The sequence below is a fragment of the Cryptomeria japonica genome, chromosome 4 (genome assembly GCF_030272615.1).
Source record: "Cryptomeria japonica chromosome 4, Sugi_1.0, whole genome shotgun sequence".
In the NCBI taxonomy this organism is placed as follows: Eukaryota; Viridiplantae; Streptophyta; class Pinopsida; order Cupressales; family Cupressaceae; genus Cryptomeria; species Cryptomeria japonica.
The window spans coordinates 312,895,274-312,919,015 of NC_081408.1; the positions used below are offsets into that span (position 1 = coordinate 312,895,274).

Genomic DNA, 23,742 nt, shown 5'->3' on the forward strand with positions numbered 1-23,742 from the left:
TTATTAAATAATTAAATTTGTCTCATTTCTTCTAAAGTTTAATTTATTTCAATAAATCCAACTCATTTTTGCCAAATATTTCAATTTCCCTCCTAATCCCAATTAATTGAATTAATTTGGGGATTCCTACAAATCCACCTTTTAACCCCCTTCATTAAGCTAATTAACCTAAGTCTAATTCCTATCAACATTTATCATATTTTAAATGTTACACACCTACCCAAGTCCACATGTGACTCCCCTCATAAATGACTTGCATGCACAAGTCATTTCACCTCTCCACCTCACTTTTGACCCATGGGTTCTCATGCATGTGTAAGAATATCCTTCCCCATGGAGCCACCCTACACCTTTCCCTTTTGGTCTGCATGTCATATCCCCTCTTCCCATAGCCCTTACACTCTGCTAAAAGTGTTTCCACTTGGTAGCCTCATGGTCTTTCCAATATTTTCTCACACATGTGTGAGCACATCTGCACCTATTTCCCATGACAAGTTCTCTTCCCAAGAGGTGCTCACACATATTTGAGAACACTTGCCCCTCTTCCCAAAGCCTACCCCTTGTGACACTTGTCACAAACCTATGAGTCCAATCCAATTAATCTTCTCAACCTTAATCTCAACTCTTCATTTAACTTCCAATCTTGACCATCCATTTCGAATCCCCAAAGTCTATAAATTGAAGACTTCCTTTATCTCAAATCATCCACTTTCATCGTATTCTTATGCTGCCCTTTTGGTTGCACATCCACTCGATTGCATCCTTATCTTGTCATTTTGAAAACATAATTATTCTATCTCATATCCATTATCATCCACCACTTATCATGTCAATATCCACATCTATCTAGCCATCCTATGTTATGCTAATGTGAGAGCCATCTAAATCACAACTGAGATCAAGTATTGCAGAATCGAACCGGTAGAGAGCAACAAATAGAGTATGAGGGCAGTGTAAGAGGTCTGCGCTGCCAGAAGAGCGAGCTAGAGACTGGTAAATCTCGTGTTGAATACGAAACTCATGAGAATGGCCTCTGCCATGGGTAAATACGAAATGCATGAGCAAGTGATATAGTGACTGTGTAGAAGTCATTAGCCTTTTCACATGATACAGTTATAGCCCGCTGGGAAGCTGTGGTGTCTTGTTCTTTTTTGCCTCTGATGATTTGCACTATGAGGTTATTATTATTGTTTGTCCCTTCAACTTGTTTGCCATTTGTTTCTTACAATTCCATAGTTCGGGCTTCATTTCGGACTTCATCTTTAATGTCGCGGGTTCTTTCTTGTTTAGCTCCGACTTTCACTTGGGAATTTGTTGTGTCTTCCACAACTAGTTTAGTTTTGATGGGAATTGAAGTCCCCATTTGAAATTTTGGATTCAGTTTTCTACGCCCATGAGTATTGGGTCTTTTATTTTGTGCTTTTGAATCGGTAGTCCATAAGTTTAAGATCTTCTTGCAGATTCAGCCTCACAAAACGTCACAAAGCCATAGCCTTTAGAATGAAAAAGTATATTTTTTTTAAGAGAAGAGAGGAGAAAGGTATTTGTTATTGGTTTCAAGTGCAATTATGTCTTTAAAAAAAAAAATTGTGTCTTTCCGGAGGACGCTTTATGAGCCCACTGACACACTAGATGAGAATCCATGATGACTAACCACCACTAGATGAGAATCCACAATGACTAATCACATCTAGAAGAGATCCATGATGACTTCACATTGCAACGCATGAGCTTTTGTAAGTGTTGAGATCATTTCTTTCCATCATTTGTTCAGATTTCCTTTGATTTTTTGCTAACCAATCCTCTAAAAAGGTGTAGTTGTAGGATATCAAAGAGGAGTTATAACAAATCATTTTTGCAAGTTACCAAGACATTAGTTGGCGAACCACTAATCATTTTGATGTTTCATTTTGCAATGATGACTTAAAAACAATCTTTATTTGTATTTAACAAAATCCTACAAATACACCTTTTCTATCTTGGTTAAAACAAACAATCACTTTGCTATCTTGGTTAAAATGAGCATTCACATTTCATTTTGCTACAAACTGGGTTTAAAAAGAAAACAAATTTTGCAATGAGGCATTACAAATAACAAGTGTTTGTTGTGATTGGCACATTTGTGCATTTGTGTGTATAACCTCGAAGTATAATAGAGGTATCCTCTCCCCTTTTGGGAGGTGGAAGAGAAACCACAATATTTCCTGAGCGATCCTGCCTCTTAGTGCGTTACACCTGTGAGGGAATGAATCACTTACAGTACTCTTTCGTTCCGCTATATAAATAATCGTGGGGATGACGAAAGTCACAACCACCTGGTGTCGATGTGTTATACCAACAAATTTATCCTCTAGTATCCTTATGATGCACTAAACCCTCATTTTGATGGCTAGGAGGCCTCTTAATTGAGCGAACCGCCACATGCATAGCCACCAGTATTTCCCTGAAAGCTGACTAAACACTTTGTAGTAGAGGCCAAAATCCCATTTGCTTGTTGGTGCAGGAGGTCAGACCTTTGAAGCCACCCCACATTGTACTATTCACTATCGAGTTAGATGTCCCCTAATTCATAAGATCTCTGAATCTTCGGGGTATGAGATTTTGGTATGCTCGAGAAGTGTGTGCCATGCAAGGGGGAGATAGTCCTACTGAATCTCTTTCTATCCACTTTGTCTAAGTATATGGAGAAATCCAAGTGGGGACTCAACAAGTAGAATCCTCTTTCCAGCCTAGGCAGTGCATGCTTTCGCGTGTTTTTAATTGTGTACATGAGTGAATTTTGTAAAATCAGGCTAATCTAGGCTCTCTATCTCACGCTTGTTTCAAGTGTCAAACTTGACCAATGCGTTTTATTGTTTGATGTCTCTTGCCAAGAAAAGAAATTCCAAATTGGACCGAAACAAACACCTTTGTTATCATAAATATTCTCATGCACTATATAACCAAAGGTCTCTCAAGCATCCCAAAAAGTCCATCTATCGCCAAGTCAAGAAAAAGAAGCCTAGTCTCAAGAAAATATTAAAGAGTCAAAGCTTCTTATACAAAAACTAAAAGCTCTGGTTGAAACACCACATCTTCCTACACCATTTCCACGACTACCTACACAGTTTCAACAATGAATTTGATCAAGAACCATTGAGAACCCGTACTTTTAACCAAAGATCAAAATTGTCTCAATCAATCTATAGGTGTCGCTGCATTTCATTGTCTCTCCCTTCCTCAACCAAAGATCACATATTGAGCATCTTCCCGTCGTGGGTAACCTTTCCCTTCTCTCTTCATCATCAACCCATTCATCCATAATCATTTTTCGCCCATCCTTAAGGACTTAGCACATTAACCCAATCAATCTTCTAATCCAAAAGTCAATCATCAATCATCAGTCCTACACCAAGGTCAACACTTTGCTAAGTCTAATTTAGATCTTTATCATTTAATGATTCCTAATTAGTGTGGTGCTTGAGAAACTATCTATCTCAAGTACCTTACCTAATTAGCCCTAATCATTTGGGTTGATCCAAACCCTCATCCTTGTCTAATCTTGCTTAGGAACTTAGCCTATCCTAAGTAGGAGAAGACTTAAGTAAATTAAATCCTAATCCAAAGATGTGAATTTAGCCTAACTTGGTTCTTACCTTGCTCTTGGCGCATGTCATTAATCTCTATACCCCACCTAATCCTAATCTAAGGACCAAGGTGTTATCGAAATCCAAATCAATCTTGTCCTAATCCAAGGACCAACCTCTCATCTAATCCAATCATATCAAATCAATCCTAAATCAAATCCAAAGTTGTTAAGTCCTAATCTTCACTATTCATCTCACATCTCGCCATTGTCCCTTGATCACTTTGATCCATATCATCTCAATTTTATTTTCATCTTTGTCATCTTGAGGCTACCCTTGCATGGTCTACATATGCTCACAAAATAAAAAGTTGGCTACCCAAAACCCACATTCAAACATCATGGGTTGGTTTGAAGAAATGATCATGGAAGTTCAAAAATCACTCTATCAATCATGCCCATCCAACTCAAGCATGCCTCAAATTTATCCAACTTTCACCTATTCATGTCTCCCACCCCATCCCACTTACCAACTCAATCTCATAACCTCGCATCCATCTATCATATCCCCATCCATTTCACCTCAACACATTATATCCAATCCCAATCCGTATTCCATTCCTTGTCCTTCGTCTACCTTTGACAAGGGAAATCCAACTTATTCCTCATCCATGTTTCTCTCTTATCCCTCACCCACATGTTCATCCCATATGACATGTATACCCAAATCTTCTCCCCCATCCACATACCAATACCCATATTTTTACAACACCTCCACTCACCATCCAAGTCCCTTACACCATATTTATCGAAGCCTTAATCCTAATTCCCACTACATAATACCAATCTTCCATCTCATCCTAAACCTTCACATAATCCTATTCCTACAACATCCACAACATCCCCATCCATTAAGTCCTTTCTTCATAATTTTATCTAATCAATCGTAGCAAAGGAGAGTAAATCCCCACCTTCAAACAAAGTTGCCTAATCTCCCCAAGTCATACGCCCCCCTCCCATCAAAACACATATCAATCCCCTACGCTTCATGATACTCTCATCCCCCCATCTACCCAAGTCGAAGAATCCACCTCCTCCTCCATCACACTATCCCTTCAACCCCAACCATGTCCAACACTTGTTCTAGAGCATGCTGGCATAGATTCTTCTCCACCTTAAGGTCAAAGCATCCCTCCATTGCATGATCCCCTTCCATCTCAAGATCCACCCCTTCCACTCCACCAAATGATCCCATCCCAAGTCAAGATCAAAGTATTCCTTCATCTCCATGTCATGATACCAATATATCTAATGATCCTAATATTCCTCCTACTCCCACACATGAGCCTAATCCTCCCCATGATACTAGTCCTCCACAAGATCCCATCACCTCTATCCAAGCTATCCATGACTCCCATACCTATATGTTGCAAATGTGATGTCGATGGTTGCCATTGATGTCAACATATTGGAGTTGGTGATCTAAAAGATGTGTTCCCAGAATATTTGGTGCTCTGGAAGATGTGCTATAGTTGATATTTGGTGCTAATTGTTTGTGATAATGGTGATCTAGATTTCTTTGTTTACCAGATATGCTTTTGGTCAATTGTATTAATGAGTATCTTGGTTCCATTATTATTTTTTCTATGTTGGGTAGTGCTTTTTGGGTCAAGGTATTTGGAAGTAAGTGTTATATCCGGAGAGATGAAGATACTCTTGGAAAATTTGACAGCAAAGCAGATGAAGACATATTCATATGATATTCTACAAGGAGCAAGGCATATTGGTGGCACAACAAAAGGCTAAACAAGATTGTTGAAAGTGCAAATGTGAAGGTTGATGACGACATTTCCAAAGACTTTGACTGGGGTATCATGCTACTAGTCCTTATCTTTTTCTATCCACTATGTTTGATTCTTATTTGATATAACATCACTTCATGATGCTATATCAAAGAGGGGCAAAATGTAGACACATAAAAATAATTAAATTAATATTTAATGAATTCCCTCACATTGCATAATCAATTTAATTAATCATGTTAGTCCTTTATTATTCCTAAATTAATTAAGTCATATTAGATTAATTACCCCCTTCCATCCATATAATTAATTTATTAATTAATTATATTTGTCTCATTTCTTCTAATTTTTTATTTATTTCAATAAATCAAATTCAGCTTTAGCCAAATATTTCAATCTCCCTCCTAATCCCAATTAATTAAATTAATTTATAAGAATAAATTAATTTGGTGATTCCTACAAACCCACCTTTTAACCCCCTTCATTAAGCTAATTAACCTAAGCCTAATCCCTATTAACATTTATCCTATTTTTAAATGTTACACACCTACCCAAGTCCACATGTGACTCCACATGTGACTCCCCTCATAAATGACTTGCATGCACAAGTCATTTCACCTCTCCACCTCACCTTTGACCCATGGGTGCTCACACATGTGTGAGAATGTTCTTCCCCATAGAGCCACCCTACACCTTTCCCTTTTTGTCTGCATGCCATATCCCTTCTTCCCATAGCTCTTACACTTTGCTAAAAGTGTTTCCACTTGTCAACCTCATGGTCTTTCCAATATTTTCTCACACATGTGCGAGCACATATAGACCTCTTCTTCATGAAATCATGTGAATTTATATTGATTACTAAAACTCCATTTTAATGAAGACAAATAAAACATTAATTTTATTTATTTTGAGGTGGAATTTTATTTTATTTTTGAATAAAGGGGTAAAATTTTTATTAATAATTAGAGAAAAACATTACACAAGAAAACCAGAGCCACAAGGCTCCAGAAGAGAACAACAAACCCAACCAGAAATCATCCAGCTTCATAACTGTCCATATCCTCAGCAAAGATCTTATGCAAGTCTTGACAGTAATCAGGGGAAAGATGCTCCCAACCCTCAACTTTCCAATCATCATCATGATCCGAAGCTCACTTAGCCAAACAATCTACAACTCTATTCCATTCACGAGGAATGTGGATGAAAGACACCCTCTCCATCATAGCACTAATTTGCAAAATATGGTGCACAATCCCTGCCAGCTACCAATTAATCCCACTCACCTTTTGTTCAATCAACAGATTAACAATAATCCATGAATCCAATTCACAGATAACCTTATGTCACCCTAGCTCACATGCACGCTCTAGGGCATAGAAAATTGCTAGTCCCTCCATAAAATTATTAGACTGCTGCCCTTTATGTATTGAAAAGAAGAAAACCACATCCCCCATACAATCCCTACCAACACCCCCAATCCTAACAAGACCCAGATTACCTCGAGAGGAGCCACCGGTGTTAATCTTAATGGAATCATCCTGAGGGGGCAATCATCTTCCCACCCTTTGAACCTTCTCCTTAGCTCGTCTACCTCTCCTAACACAAGCAAAGACAAGAGACATCTCCTGCAAACCCAACCTACTCACAATATCAACCTCTCCTCTATCTAGAGGAAAATTTACCTCACATTTAGCTTCCACCGTCTCCTGGATCATTCCAATGATTCTATTCCACACTTGTTGAACTAACAGTCTGACTTCCCTAAAGATCCTCCTATTCCTCTCTAGCCAGATCTGCCAGTATGAAAATGGACCCAATGTGCTAGACAGTCTGGAGAAAAGAGGACACAATAGGAGGCCTGCCCAAATTGCCCCAAAACTCCACCAAAGAATCTGTGCGAACATAGAGGTGCTTCCACACCCCCCACCAGTAATGTCAGAGCAACAACAATAAAGGGCATCTGAAGAATATGTGTGAGGAATCCTCCTCTCCATTACCACACAAAACATAGATGGAAGGCCCGTGGAACCCACGCTTGCAAATATTGTCCCCGGTTAGACATCTATTCAAAGCCAAAGTCCAAGCAAAACAGTTACACTTTGGTCAAGAGAAATTGTTCCAAACATATTTCCACCAATGCACCTCCCTCCCCTCTAAGCGATGGAACAACAGCTCCTGGTACCCATTGGTAACAGTAAAAATGCCCTTAGGATTCAGGGACCAAGCAAGTCTATCCCTATCCTTAATGGAACTACAGTGTCTACTAGCCAAAATGCCATGAATCTCAGCACAGTCTTCCTCCATATCAACAACCGACAATTCATTAGGAACCTTCCACCGCACCATCTCCAGTTGCCCATACGTATAAACAGACTTAAAGTTGCTCACTCTAGACCACCCTGCCTCTAGGAACCTCTGGCAAAGATTCACTAAATTAGGAAATTGATCAATAATGGGGGGATAGCCATCCCAAGAATCGAACCAAAAAAGCACCTCTTCCCCCTCTTACAGATCCAAAAAAGACCTTCTTTAATCAGTGCAACCCCTTTCTTGAGAGTACTCCAAATTGTAGAGCCTTTTCTCACAAGCAGATATCTTGGGATTTCCTCCTTTGAGATCCTTTGCATATACTTGAAAGACAAAATCCTAGCCCAACCTTGATCCTTTCAACACACCACCTCCAGTACGATTTAGCCGCCAAAGCCTCCCCAAATAAAGAAGACTACCTTAAGCCAAGCCCACTCAACTATTTCGGGCTGCACACCAAGTCCCATTCGACAAGACTCCATTTATAGAAGGACAAGTTGTCTGCCCATAAGAATTGCCTTGCCAAAGAATCCAATTCCTTCACAAGACACTTTGGGGCCACTTGGAGCATACACCTATAAATTGGAAGATCATGAGCCATCGACTGGATTAGTTGAGCCCACCCAGTAATGGATAACCATCTATGAGTCCAATGTTCAACCTTCATGCAAAATTTGTCCAGAATACCCTGCCAAGAGTCCCTGGGAGGATTACCGACAGAGATAGGAATACCCAGGTAATTCAAGGGAAGAGAACCAACCTGGAATCTCAAGATGTGAGAAATCCTCAATTGAATAGTTCCAGGTGTGTTGAAGAAGAGAATGGAAGATTTATCCTCATTGATGAACTAGTCAGAAGCAACAAGATAGACATCTAAGATTTTACATAGATTTATAGCTTCTCTGATCCTAGCCAGTCCCATCACGACCATATCATCCACAAACTGCAAATATGACTGAGGAGGCATGTCATTACCCCAACTTCAACCATGAATAATACCCAGTCCCACATTATACTTAATCAATCTCCCCAGACCCTCAGCCATAAGAATGAATAAGTCTAGGGAAAGAGGGTCCCCCTGACAAAGACCCCTAGACACACCAAACAACTCAGTATGATCTCCATTAACTAGCACAGAAAATGAGGTAGGTGAAACATAACTCATAACCCATTGGATCCATTCATCAACAAAACCAAAGGCCCTAAGAATCTTATGGAGAAAGGACCATTGGACTCTATCATAAGCCTTTGCCATGTCCAGCTTGATAAACATAGATTTTTCCTTGGAAGCTGCCATAGAATGAATGGTCTTAGTAGCAATGACCACTCCATCCAAGATTTGATGACCCTCCACAAACCCACTTTGCTCTTCAGAAATGACCCCCCCAAGCCAACTCTTCAACCTTTCAGCTATCAGCTTAGAAATAATCTTATAAATCACATTACAGAGAGAAATAGGACGAAACTGGCCTAATCGATCAGCCCCATCACACTTGGGGATGAGTGCAATGTGTAGACATCTAAAAATGGTCAACGCTTGCGGAGTCATACTTTAACATTTGCGCATTGCCTTATTTTAGGGTTTTTGTGTTGCATTAACATTTCTTCTATGTTGCGCACTTGGTCTTTATCATTTGTGAGCATCAAGTCCTTCTTCTACATTCCTCATTTTTATCGCTTTCGAATTAGGGTTTTGTCCTCTTGTCAATCTTGTCATTTTGCGATCGATTTGTCATCGATCGTTGTCCTTTTCAATCTTGTCATTTTGCAATCAATTCGTCATCGATCCTTGTCCTCTTGCCAATCTCGTCAATTTTGCGATTGATTCGTCATCGATCCTTGTCCTTTTCAATCGTGTCAATTTGGATCAATTGGTCATTGTTCCTCATCAATTGGCGCCTATCAATTTGGTCTCTTTATCAATCTTGGTCAATTTGTCAACCAAAATCAATCGTTTATCAGCATTGGTCCTTTGTCAATCAAAATCATGATCGAATCGACATCAATTATCTTTTGTCAAGACCTAATTGTCGTTCTTGCATTTCTAATTCATCTTCTAAGGTTTTATGATTTATTCATTTAATCTTGTTGTCATTTTCCCTCTAGGTTAAATAATTTATTTATTTATCCTAAGTCTTCTTGTCACAATTAAATATTTATTTAATTGGCTAACTAATTCCTCCCTCTTTTTGTGAATTAATTAATGAATGAAAAATTATTAATTAATTTACCTAATTTTCCAATTTACTAATTTTTCCTAATTTTTTAATTTTCATCAATTTTCTAATTTCCTAATTTCCAATTCATCTAATTTTCTATTTTCTCCTATTTTTCTAATATTTCTCCTAATTTCATGGGAATGACATTTCAATCTTGTCATAGTTTGTCATAATTTGTCAATCAATCAATTTTGCATAGCAACCTTGTCAATTTTGTCATAATTTGTCAATCAATCAATCTTGCATAGAAAGTGTCAATTTGTCATAATTTGTCATATTTGTCATTCTTGATTTGAAATTTCCTTTCAAATCTCTTCATGCTAATCTTGTCTTTTCTCCAATTTATCTATAAATTGGATGAATTTCTTCAATCATGGCCCCTGATCCCCGAATCAATCACGCTTCTAGTATTCTTGCGCTACCATCTTGTCAATCTTGCTTTCACATTATGCTTATGCACTTAAAGGTGAGATCCACAAAACAAAGCAATTTGAAGGAGAAAGAAGGACAATGGAGAATCATGGAGGAGACATCCGCATTTGTGATGGTTTGCGTTTGAATTGAATGTCTTGTTTTCATAGCTCTATTGAATGTTAATTAGGATTTGTCACTGCAATTTAGTTTTTCGTGATTGAACTAGGCTAATGTGCATATTGCTTTGATGATTTCCAAATTCCTATCTACATTCTTAGAAATAATCTTATAAATCACATTACAGAGAGAAATAGGACGGAACTAGCCTAACCGGTCAACCCCATCACACTTGGGGATGAGTGCAATGAAAGTCACATTCAAAGCCTGAAGCATCTGCTTACTCCTCTGGGACTCTTAGACCACCTCCAATAAGTCCAATTTGATAATATCCCATAATTCTTGATAGAACTCAATCAGAACCCATCCGGTCTAGGAGCCTTCCCCTTCTTCATGTGAAAAACAATCCTCTCAAGTTCATCCAACAAAATAGGTCCCATAAGCTGCTCATTCATCTCCCTAGTAACTAGAGAAGGAATACAAGCAAGAACCTGATTTTCCTCTTTTGATTCCCCCTGAGAATCCTCACTGAAAAGGGATTGGAATTACTGCATAGACTCCCTAGAAATCTCCTGCAAGGATAAACACTGCTCACTTCTATCATTAACCAGAACATGGATGGAATTGCCATGTATACTTTCTTTCACTGAATTTAAAAAGAACACAATATTCTTATCCCTCGCTTGAATTCAATCTATATGAGCTCTTTATTTCCAGTAGATTTCCTCCCTAAGCTCCCACTCTTCTAAAACCTTGACTGCCCCAACTTCCTCCCCAAGCAAGGCTTCTAACAATCCATGCTCTCTTATCTCTCTAGTAATGCCATTCAACTCTAATTGAGTTGTACCTTGGCATGAAAAATATTACCAAAACACGGACGATTCCACTGTTTAAGCTGGAACTTAACAAATTGCAGCTACTTGGAAAAAGTGTACATGGCAGTGCCAAAGGCTGGCCTCCCTTTCTTCCACCACTCTGCAACCTGAACTTGCAAAGAAGAATCTCGCAACCACATAAGCTAGAATTTGAATGAAGGAATGTGAGCGACCCGAGCAGAAGAGGATGCTAATTTGATGGGCCAGTGGTCCGAACCTTTCCAATCTAGAATCTCAGAGCATGTGGACCATCCCCCACAAACCTAAAAACTAGAAACCAGAAAGCAATCGAACCTCTCTGCAATCCAATACTCCCCTAATCTCCTATTGTTCCAAGTGAACAGACCATTACCAGGCTTGATGTCAACAAGATTCAAGGTTGATATACTATCTCGAAGAAGGAAGGAAGAAAGCTCCAACCGCATAACACCACCCTTCTTCTCACTCAACTCTAAGATAGCATTGAAATCACCTGCCATAATCCACAGATGAAAAGGAAAAAACCCCACGCATAAAAGTAATATGAGACCACAAATTATGTTTACCCTGAAGATCAGGGGGCATAAATGTTAGTAAGCAAGATATATTCCCCAGTCTCAAGACTGGAGGCAACCCTAGATAAAGATGATCTGGAAGAAACCCACCATATAGGACGAATCCTCAAGGGGTTCCAAAGACAAGCCACACCTCCAGAGGAGCCAAATGCCCCAATACACTGACATTCGCCTCTCCCCCATAGCTTAGGCACCAAACCCAACATACTTTCCACATATAATTTAGTTTCCTGCAAGAAAAGGACATCAGGAGAATGACCCCTTATCGATTCCTAAGTAACTTTTTGTCTAGGGCCATTGTTCAAGCCCCTCACATTCCATGAAAGTACAATCATTTTGGGGGATTAGAAAAATGAGAATCCAAATTCTTTACTAACTCTGACTCAACCAAATTCTCCCCCATCAATTTGATCTTATCCAAGTCCTTCTTTCTGCCAACCTTCAAAATCTTCTCTGTTGCTCCTTTTTTAATGTCTTTCTGAAGAAGACCCAGATGTAAAGAGATCTTATTACTTTTAACCTCAACAGAGTCCAATTTTTGTGTTGCAGGAGAAACATCCCCACCAACCATCTTCACTTCAGCACTAGAGATGGGTCCCTTCTAGGCCAAAACCTGTTGATCCATCTCCATTTGTTGACTTCCAACCTCCTGCAGAACCTGGGCAGGATCCAAGTTCACACTATCAGGCATCAACCCTACTACACTATGATCCAAAGGAATCATCCCCAGATTCACCTCTTGCTCGCTAAGGTCATCCAAGGCTTCAAATCTGTTAAAGGTATCCTCCTCCTGTCTCTCCTGCAAAGACCTCTTTTGACCCTAGTTCCTGTTCTTAGTCTTAACTACGATGAAACCATCAACACCCACAACCTCACCAGACTCCTTTATCAACCCCATCAAGGTTACGAGAAGGTAGTTGAGATTGATGCTCAACCGATTTAGACGCAGGGCACTTGCACTGCAAATGACCATACTCATGACATAGACGACACCGAAATGGGAAAGTCTCATAATCAAGTTGTTGGGCCCAAGAGTAAGAACTCGCACTATAGCATCTAGCAGAGGCTTACTAAGATCAATTTCAACATAGATACGTGCAAAAGTCATTACCTTTCTCTCCAGGGTTTGCTTTGAAGATCCAACAAGCTTCCCAAGCAATTAAGCTAGCATTCACAACACATCCTCCCGACAACATTCCACCAGAAAATGAGGTAATCGAACCCATAATGCGACCTGATTCGGGAGCTCCTCCAAAGGGTTAAATCCTGCATGCCAAGGTTTGATGAACAACCCCACTTGGTTATAAAAATACGAGCCTCCTTCAAAGACCCTATTGCGATCATCCATGCAATTAAAAGTAACCATGAAATAATTGTTAGCCAACAACATAATATTCATTTCCCCTTCTGGTGCCCAATTCCTCTGAGCCCAATTCTCCAAAAACTGCAGAAACCCTCATCCCCAAAAATTTGCAATATAATGAGTGTTTTGAAAAGTATTCAACATCTTCAGCTATCATCTCCAGAGGAATCACCAATTTCGGCCTCTCACTACATCTCTCCAGACAACCATTGATCTTCTTAATCCGAGAGACATCAGGCATACTAGCACTACCAAACCTCGAATATGAAACAAAATCATTATTATCAAAGGTCTTAATACCTTGAGATGGGGATTTCGAACCCAACACTGCACGAAAATTCATGTCGGCTGATGCCTCAGAGGTCTCTCCTTTAGATCTAGACATCGCACCTCATGACAAACCCACACCCCAAAGGGAAATGAAAGAGGAAACTGCACACCCCAACAATACACCGAACACCCACCCCACCCGAGCACCACCAAAGAGCAATACGGATCAAAGCCCCGTCACCCCATAGGCAATCACGAAGCACCAGAAAAAGAACTCGAGCTCCTACCGCACTCTGCACAAACCCTCCACCCATAGGTCACCCCACCGCCACCAACACCAAGCACCCAACAAAAGATAATCCCCTCCCTGCAAGACAACCCAACGCCCTTCCCTTGACGCACAGGTAACCAGAGACTGCCCACATTTTAGGGCATCGATGTCCTAGCTCGAACCCTGCAACCTCCCTTTGTGCTCAAAGCCATCTTCCTTGAGGTGGAAAATTAAATAAATATATTAAATTTATTTAATTTGAGTGGGATTTATTAAATTTTATGAAGGGTGAGATTTAAAATGCACATGAATTGACAAGGTATAAGGATAAGATGAGGTGTAAGTGCGTAAATGAAATAAATAAATTAATAATTTTATTTATTCAAGGTCAATTTTTTTTTTTTTTTTTTAAGCAAGTGCTATCAAGGTGGGGATAACGCCCTATATTAATAAAAAAATAGATTACAAAATATATTCGACTGACTCAACCTCCCTACCAACTCGACAAAACCAAACAATACAAAACACTACCAAATTATAATAGCCTTAAAATGGTGGCCACCCGCACTCCAATAGTCGCCACCTTATCAATGATGGCTTCCGAAAGCCACCCATGTTCATTCTGCATCATCCTCCTAAACGGGCCCATGTCTACATTCGTGACCCCAACCCGAAAGACTTCCCAAGCTTCTGCCATAAACTCCTCCTTCTTGTTCCTGAGAGCAACTGTGGCTTGCTGGGCTTCATCCTCTGAATCCGAGAACTCTACATTTGACAGGATAGCAACGAGGTTGAAATAGGGGCCTAGAATACTAGCCCACTCCTCTACCACCTCCAAAACCGCACCACCCATGGTCTCCGCAACTTCTTCCCTCATAAATCCTACCATTTTCTACACACATGCCTCCTTTGATGGCAGTACATCAACCAGTAAGCACAAGATGATTTCATAAATATACCCATCACACCAATGCCTCTCCTCACTAAATGCGTCCTCTAGCAAACCTTGAATGGTATTTAGACCTTCTGTATCTATATCAAAGAGACATTCGCACTGATCTTCCAAAGTCTCCTAGCGACAAAGACAACTAAGGCCAAACTGATGCACCATTTTATCTTCTGAGAGATGCATGCTTCGACCAATCTGATCTTAGCTTAAATAGGCCTAACACTTCTAGAATCATCCATCTAACACTCCAAACCTGCCTTCTCTTTTCCCACCTAGTCCTTAAAACTAGGCGCAATCCAATCTAGAAAGGTTGTAGCAGTAGTTGTCTAGCCCGCATGAATAAAGCTGACAAGAGAGTACCTCTCTTATCCAGAAAGACACATTTTATAAAACTTCACCCTATACCCGTCCTTGAGAAATGAGCTCTGTCATTGTTCAGGATATTCTGAAAATCTATGTTCCTAGCATCTACCGTCGACATGACTATTGGCAAAGTCTCTGCAATACCTTGGTTGACAAGAAAATCTGCCACTTGATTGCCCTCGCGGAAAATATGGTGAAGATGGTAATCCGTCAACTTTTGAAGCAGACAGTCTATCCTCGAGATCCAAGCGTTTAACCGCCAATTCGTAAATCCTTTTTTGATAATCCCGCTTAGGATGACTTGAGAGTCCCCTTCTATCATCACCTTAGAAACTCCATTAGATGTGGCCCATTTCAAACCTTCCTCTAATGTTGCAATTTTTGCTACGTTATTAGTAGCAATTCCCATAGGTCCACATATTGCCCCAACTAGGCTACCCTTCTCGTCTCTAACTACCGCACCAAACCCAGATAATCCAGGATTTCCTCGACTAGCTCCATCGAAATTCAATTTTTTCCAACCGAATGGGGGAGGTGTCCACTTAACTTTCTTCCGTTCAATTGATCTAGCACCTTGAAAGTGACTAATGCTTTGTTTCAAATTCCATACTTTCTCCATCTCCATATCCCATTTAGTGTAATATTTAAATCTTCTCCCGAGGATCTTGCCATTAATGGTTTCTTCTATTGCCGCTTGGATTTTATTAATAAGAAGAGTAACCTCCAACTCTTCCTCCCTGAATATCCTTCTGTTTCTCTCTTTCCACATGTGCCAAGCGACCATAGATGGGCCAACAATCCACAAACTCCCCCATTTTGAGGACTTGCCACCCGTCGGCCAAGCAAAGATAAAGTCTTTGCAAGTACTGTTGCACACCATATGGTTTTGAAGCTTCAACAATAGCCAATCCCAACATTATTTTGAATAAAAACAACTGTACAATAAATGTTCAACGGATTCTTCCTCTTGTTTGCAGAGGCTACATCTGTTGGGCCTCGCTATACCTATTGTTTTTAGTCTGTTGCACGTAAGAATCCTTCCATGCAATGCAATCCATAGGAAGGCACCAACTTTAGGCAACACCCTTTTGTCCCAACACAGAATGGCAGGCCAATTGCAATCCTTCTGTCTCTTTCTTTGCAGTTCATATCCCAAACTCACCTTATATTTACCCGATTTGGCAACATTCCAGACAAGAGAGTCATTTTCGTTCAAAATGAAAGTCTTCCTGCTTTTAAGAATGTCAGCCAACTTCACATTGTTATCACTCTGCCAATCTCCAACCCGTTTCCACGAGATAGGAGAATTTGGAGAGCAATTATCATCAACATAATCTGCCACATAAGCTCCCATAATTGCCTCAACTTGATTAATCCAATCTTGATCCTCAATCACATCTGCCAATGCTTCCTCTCCATTCCAAGAATCTCTCCAAAACTTTGCTTTGCGCCCATTACCAATCCTCCATGTGAGATGATCTGTTATGATCTTCCTCCTTTCCCAAATGAATATCCATATCGGTGAACCTCCAATCGAATTGGCCACTGTAAATATTCTCTCTAGTTCATTCGAGTCTAGATATTTGGAAGCCATCAACTTGCACTAGCCTTTATGGGAAAAATTATACATTTTCCAAGCAAGTTTCACACCAAGTGCCAAGTTCTGGAAATTCATTTTCCCGAGACCTGCCCCATCTTCCTCCTTGAGCATGTAGGCAGTTTCCCAATTGATTAAGGGTATCTTTTTTTCCTCTTTCGAACCTTCCCAAATAAACTTTTTGAGCATTCCATCTAATGCTGATGAAGCCTTGCTAGACACTCTATAGCAAGACATGTAATAGACAGGAACTGTGAACAAAACAAATTTTATCATCTGAATCCGCCCTGCCTGCGAAAGCCATTTATTTTTCCATAACACAGATTTGGCTTTGCACTTATTGACAACTTTTTCCCACATTCTGTTGTCCAATTTTCTTGCGAACAAAGGAACCCCAAGATATTTAATTGGAAAACTGCCTTGACCAAATTGCAACAATCCCTCTATCTTTGACTGAGACCTCTTGTTTGTGTTGAGGAAGTATATCCTAGATTTTTGTTTGTTCATGCACTGGCCCGAATCCTTTTCATAATCTTCTAATACATTCTTAATAACATGAGCTTCTCTCTCCGTAGCTTCACCAAACAGGATAGTATTGTCTGCGAATTGCGAATGAGAGATTAGATCCAAACTTTCATGAATTGAAAATCCTTTCCAATGGCCTCGCCCAACCTTGCTTTTTATCTGCCTACCAAGCACTTCTGCCATAAGTGCAAACAAAAAGGGCGACATAGGGTTTCTTTGTCGAAGCCCATTAGTAGCTTGGAAAAAACCGCTCACAGAACCATTAACTATGATTGAAAATTTTACAGATGAAATACAATGTTCAATACATTTCAACCATATTTTATCAAATCCAAATTTCCTAAGAACCTCAGATAGGAAGCTCCATGTAACTCGATCATAAGCCTTGGACACATCTAATTTAATAATCATACCTTTGAATTTGGAAGTATGTATAGAATGAATAGTTTATGCTACCATGATTATGATATCCATGATTTCGTGGCCCGGGGTGAATCCATGCTATTTAGGTGAAATGATTTTCATCAGGATGGGTTTTAGCCTGTTCACCATAGCCTTGGATAGAATTTTGTAAATAGAATTACATAAAGAAATGGGCCTAAAGTCCACAATGGATGAACAATCCTGCTTCTTAGGGATCAGAGCAATATTGGTATGATTAATTTCCTTCACAAATCTACCCTGTTTTCTAAAATCTTCCATAATGTTGAGAATGTCATTTCCCAAAAACCCCCAACATTTAAAAAAAAAGTCCACGGTGAACCCGTCTGGGCTAGGAGCTTTGTTTGGATGCAAGTTAAAAACAACCTTTTTGACCTCCTCTATAGTGAATGGACAACATAATAATTTGTTGTCCTCATCTGAGATCTCCTTGAAGATAATATCCGTCATCATATGAGGTTGGGGTGGTTTGTACCCATTAACATCGCCAAGAAAATCCTTGAAAAAATTCACCGCTACCTCCTCAATAGCTTTAGGAGAAGAATGTCACTTGCCTTCCTGATCTATGATCGAGACTATTACGTTCCTGTTCCTATTAGTCTTTACCGAGGCATGGAAGAATTTAGTGTTCGCATCACCTTCTTTAATCCATAGCTCTCTGGATTTATCGCGCCAATATATTTCTTCTCTAAGAAGTATATCTGCCAGTTCCTTCTTGAGAGCTATTTCTTTGTGATACGCATCATTAGACATCCCGAAGGTTATAGTGATAGAATTTAGTACAGATAGTTCCTCCTCAACTCGATTTCTTTCTGCAAATATATTTTTGAGAGTATCTTTATTTCATACTTTAATCTTCTCCTTTAAAAATTTCAATCTTTTCACAAAGCTATAACTCGAGGTTCCCTTGAATATATTACTCTCTTTCCACCATTGCTCGAGATGTGAAATGAACTCACGATCTCTCCACCACATACTAAAAAATTTGAAACTACTGCTTCCTTTAGATGGAGCCTCACTCAACTTAAGCTCCATAGGAAAATGATCCGATAGAGAAATTGGAAGAATGGATGCCTCTACCTGAAAAAGATGACTCCATCCAGGATTCTCCAATGAGATGTCTATCCAATCTTTCCGAAATGTGTGCAAAATTGGCCCTTCGATTAGTCCATGTGAATAGCCCATTCTTTGGGACAACATCCAACAAATGATTATATACAACAAATTCACGGAAATCTTCCATGACCTTATTTGACATTCTCAAACCTCCCTTTTTCTAATCTAAATCAAGCAATGCATTAAAATCACCTATCACAACTATTCTATCACTCCTCAGATTGGAAATTTTGTTTGAAAGAACATACCAAACATGATACTTATCTAAAGTTTTTGTAGGTCCATAAACATTTATTAGAGGAAATTCCAAGTTCTCCTTCAAATTGTAAACATAATAGATCATCTAGTGTTCAGATTTCTCTAATAACGTAACTTTGACCAAAGAAGGATTCCATATAATGCCAAGTCCACCAGCGACTCCATTGGCTTCTTGAAAAACACCCTCCCAAACTTTACAAGACTCGATGAAATAATTCAAATTCTCTGAACTAAGCTTTGTTTCCTGGATGGCAAAGATATCACAACTACATCTACAAAACACTCGTTTCACCAAGCATCTTTTGTTAGGGGCCAAGAGACCCCTGACATTCCACATAATGATCTTCATCTCTTGCCAAGGGAGAGCCCTTCTCCCTTAGCTTTCCTCATGAAATCGAATACACTAATGATTCCCTTCTCTTTTGCGCTATCTTCCCTTTTTTGACGGTTGCTCCGCCTGCCTCTGAATCCTTTGGCTTTACCAAGTAAGACGTTAGCCGACTTATTGATACATCTCGGATCTACATTCTCCAATGCATCCTCATGAAACAATTCCTCCTCAAAGTCCCGATCAAATTCAAATTCTGTGTCAGATAACCCTTTGCATGAATTGTTGATTCCGGGGGTTAACGAATCTTCTCCTCCCACCTTGGTTTCAAATGCTTCCTGCTTGGAAGTCTCCCCTCCATCATCGAGACATCTATTGATGACTGTGATCCTATTCTCTGAATGGAGATCTTCCCCATCTTTTAACGATAATAGTGAACCTTTCTTTTGTTGATGCGGAAGAGATTTTGTTTCTTGACTCTTTTCAACAGAAACCAAAACTGTTTTCGATGGTTGTTCCAGCTTTCGCCTCCAGTTTTGTAGTGGTCTCCTGAAAGGAGTCCTAGCCTTTCTAACGAACATTTTGTAGTCCTCTACTCCATGAAACTTGCTACCGCATTTGGGGCAATGACGGATTTCTTTTTCAACTTCTACCTGCTGCCTCCACGCACCTTTCGACGTATGTAATGTGCTCCAGGATACGCTCAACTGCCGCAATCCTCAATCTAACATACTTACACAAATCATCCTCATCATCAACGTCTATCTCCAACACCGTCCCAAGCATTCTGCCAATCTTCTCCAGGAATACCTCTCCCCAATATTTAATCGACAAATTGTAAAGGCATATCCAAACCGGGCATGAATAGACTGCCAACAGGATGGGATCAAAATTCGGTGTCCAGGGTTGCAAATACACCGCGTGCTTGTTTGCAAACCAATTCTCTTGATTAAGGATACAATCTCTTTCGGATCGATTTTCAAAAAGCACCACGAAGAATCCTTTCGGTATAAATTTGATAACAATCCAATCGCCCCACTTATCTTCAACCCACGATCTGATATTTTTCCTTGACCAGTTGAGGCCGATGATCCTTGCGATCACCGCATGTTCTTCCCAAAACTATCTATCTTCCTCCATCTCCTCCATGAGATCCACCACAATCTCGCCTTTCTCTTCATGTAGCCTCCCCTTCGATTTCCCTGTGAAATCCTCTGAACCGCCATTAACATCCAATGGTTTTTGCACAGCCGGTTCCTTCATTCCTTTTATTTGATATTCAAGGTCAAAAATTAATTAAGTAATAAAATTATTTAATTATTATTAGGTGAAATGGTAAAATTAATTAAATAAAAAATATTTAATTAATCATGAATAAAAAAGATTAATGAAATAATGAAATAATCATATATTAATTAATATGGATAGGAGAATAATGCTATGGATGACATTCTACAATTCATATAAAAAATAAAATAGTTTTCTAGTATAAATTTAAAAAGAGATATATAAATGTCAAAAGTATTATTAGAGATGTTTGCATTGAATTTGTTATATCTTTTGATTTTTAGATAGCTACATTTAAGACATGTATGAAAATATAAATTTAAAAAAATATATAAATATAAAAATATTAATTTAGAGATATTTTCATTGAACTTGTTATATATTTTTTCATGTTTTAGATATATATATTTAAAATATTTCTCTATATAATCTTACAAATAACAATAATTATGATAAATAACCCCTTGTAAAAAGATGTCACAAAGAAACCATTAATCTACAAGCAAGTTTCATAAAATCTTCAAGATCTCCACCAAACAAACACTTAAAATGAATAATTTGTTTTTTAAATTAAAAAATAATTCTATATTAAAAAAACTCAAAATAACATGACTAAAATGAAAATTAAATATATTTTTTCATTAATACTAATTAGTCAAACACTTAACATGCTACATCATAATTTAAACAACTTTTATATTTTCATGAAAAACATTCTTAAATGACGTCATAAGATTCTAAGGTGGAGATCCATATTAAAATCTAAACCGTATCTTCTGAATAAATACCCCCTAAAACAGGACGCCTACACGTTTTTTTTGAACTACATATATATTTACTCTTTTCTGTAAATTATTGAAATAACCTGCTTGTCGTCAGAACTCACAATGAACAGAATTATTCTATAAACAATGCACATAATTTAAAAACGAACATATAATTCAATCCACATCATAAATAGGAATTTATTGGAGAAAGGATTATGGATAATGGGTAGCCACGTCAACGACAATTCATTTTGGTAATGGTGCGTTACATTCCCGAGTATCTATCGATGCTTTCAAGTTGAAAATACAGGGAACTGTAAGATGGGCGTTGCTAGATTTACTGCAAAAAACTGTGCACCCACATTTCCTTCTATATTGGTTTCATTGCACCAAAGGAACACAACCAGATATTTTTGCTCTAAATCTCTAAATCTGCAATTCCATAAGTTGGTGTGGTTGAAGAAGTGCACAAGAAAAGCAGTAAATAGTGAATTCTATGGTGTCATCAGCTGTCAGACCAACATCCAATATAAGTATGGATTGGTGAAGAAACATGGAGATGGGGATGGAGATGGGTTGAGCTTACCTGGAGGAAAAATGGTGGTGGAACTTGTGGCAGCCTGGAATGATTTGACTGATAGAATGACCCCTGCAATTTCTTCCAAGTCCTCTAAATTGCTGTTGAAGTCCCTCAAGATTTCAGTCTCATTGTTGCAGAGCTTACCATATGGAGAAGATGGTCGCCCTCCTCTGACAAAAGCTCTTTCTGTGGCTTGCATTCTTGCTGATCTTCAGGTACAAGAACTTCACTAACTTATTAAAGAAAATGTGATGTTGAAACCTAGTAGAATTAGGTTTGCTCCAAGTGAATCAATTTTGTGTACATTACAATTCCATTGAAATTTTCACCGTGTATAACTTTTTATTGTTGTAGTTGCTGGATAATAGAGAAAAGTTTCAATGGGTTAATAAAAAATTACAAAGAAAATAGTAATACTGGAACAAGATATGAAAAAAAACGGAATGGAAATATTAGAATTCATAAAGAAATCCACGCTATGATGTTTGATGTAAGTAAATTAGAGTAGTCGCATTGCAATGTTATTGAAGCTGTCATGGCGTATAAAATTTTGTTGTTGCCATTGCATCTTGATCAGAAACCAAGAGAGAAAAAACTTAATGAGATGTTTTGAAAATCCAACAAAGAAGAGTAGAAATCTGTAGAAACTCTGGGCAGAGCACGGGAGAGGAGGTGCTACAGTTGCGAAGGGAAAACCCTGTTGCCAGGTAAGCAGAGATGGGGCTGTTGAGCTCCTACTGTTAGCAGATTTGGGGCAATTATTCTGGTGACTAGGTGTAAATGCCAGGACACTGGAATTCCCTTGCCTTTGGCCACTGGCACATACCTCATTGCTGGGCTTAACCATCACAGCACATTTGCAGTCAGATGGTAACATTGTATTACTTAACCCTCTAGTGAAGACCTGCATAATTATATTTTTTAGAAACGTTTTGAAAGCATATGGTCCATAGCTAACAATGCACTATATACGTGTGTGCTATATTACCTTTAGACTGGTATAGTCAATACACTTTTGACCTGCAAACATGTGTGACATTTAAGCTGGATGTACACGTCACTCCTTGAGAGTTTTTTCACAGCTCTGAACTACAGTGTATAGATAAGTATGGGACGGAGTTTCAAACCTCAACCTCCCCAAATCAATACTCATAAAATGATATTTCATATTACTACCAGGGAATTCCCAGCAGAACAACTTCCTAGGCCTCCCCAAACAATAATATTTTTGTTTTTAATGTTCATTGGTGTCAGTCATATACTACAATAAATATTATTCTAAAGGGGTTTCTTATAGCTTTTTGTGGGAATGCCAAATAATGTGAAAATAAAAAATATCAGATCACAGTAGGGTCTGGGTCTGGCTGGAATGACTGTCAGAATTCTCTCTTTATTCATAAAAAAATTACATCTGTACACATAATGATTTTTTCTGAACCAATTAAATGTCTTCATGCTTCTTGATGACTTGATTTGCTTCCTAGATGTTGAAAGATAACCTTCCAAATGAACCTACAGACCAAGTGTTCCTTACAATCTGTAGTTTTTAACTTTTTGGTATTCTTTGCTTAGATAATTTTTCAGTGTTGAGTAGTAAAACACAATTTGAAGCTGTAGGGGTCATATGACAACGAATGATTATGTATTATAGTCTGTTTATAGTAGCAAAAGCGTTTCCAAGGAATTTTCACAGGATTTTTAATTTAAGATCATTGGCAACCACCGTCACCAATAAGTATGGTGTTCTATGCCTATGTCCAGAAACACAGCGATT

General features: G+C 38.7%; 1 protein-coding gene across 1 annotated transcript in view; it reads left to right on the plus strand.

Moving 5' to 3' along the window:
• Nucleotides 1-21,525: 21,525 nt before the first annotated feature.
• LOC131043445 (probable GTP diphosphokinase CRSH, chloroplastic) overlaps nt 21,526-23,742 on the plus strand; it is a 60,332-nt gene continuing 58,115 nt past the window's right edge. Inside the window, exon 1 of the mRNA XM_057976646.2 lies at nt 21,526-22,183. Coding sequence (XP_057832629.2) covers nt 21,710-22,183 — 474 coding nt within the window. The 5' untranslated portion in view covers nt 21,526-21,709. The remainder of the gene's footprint in view (nt 22,184-23,742) is intronic.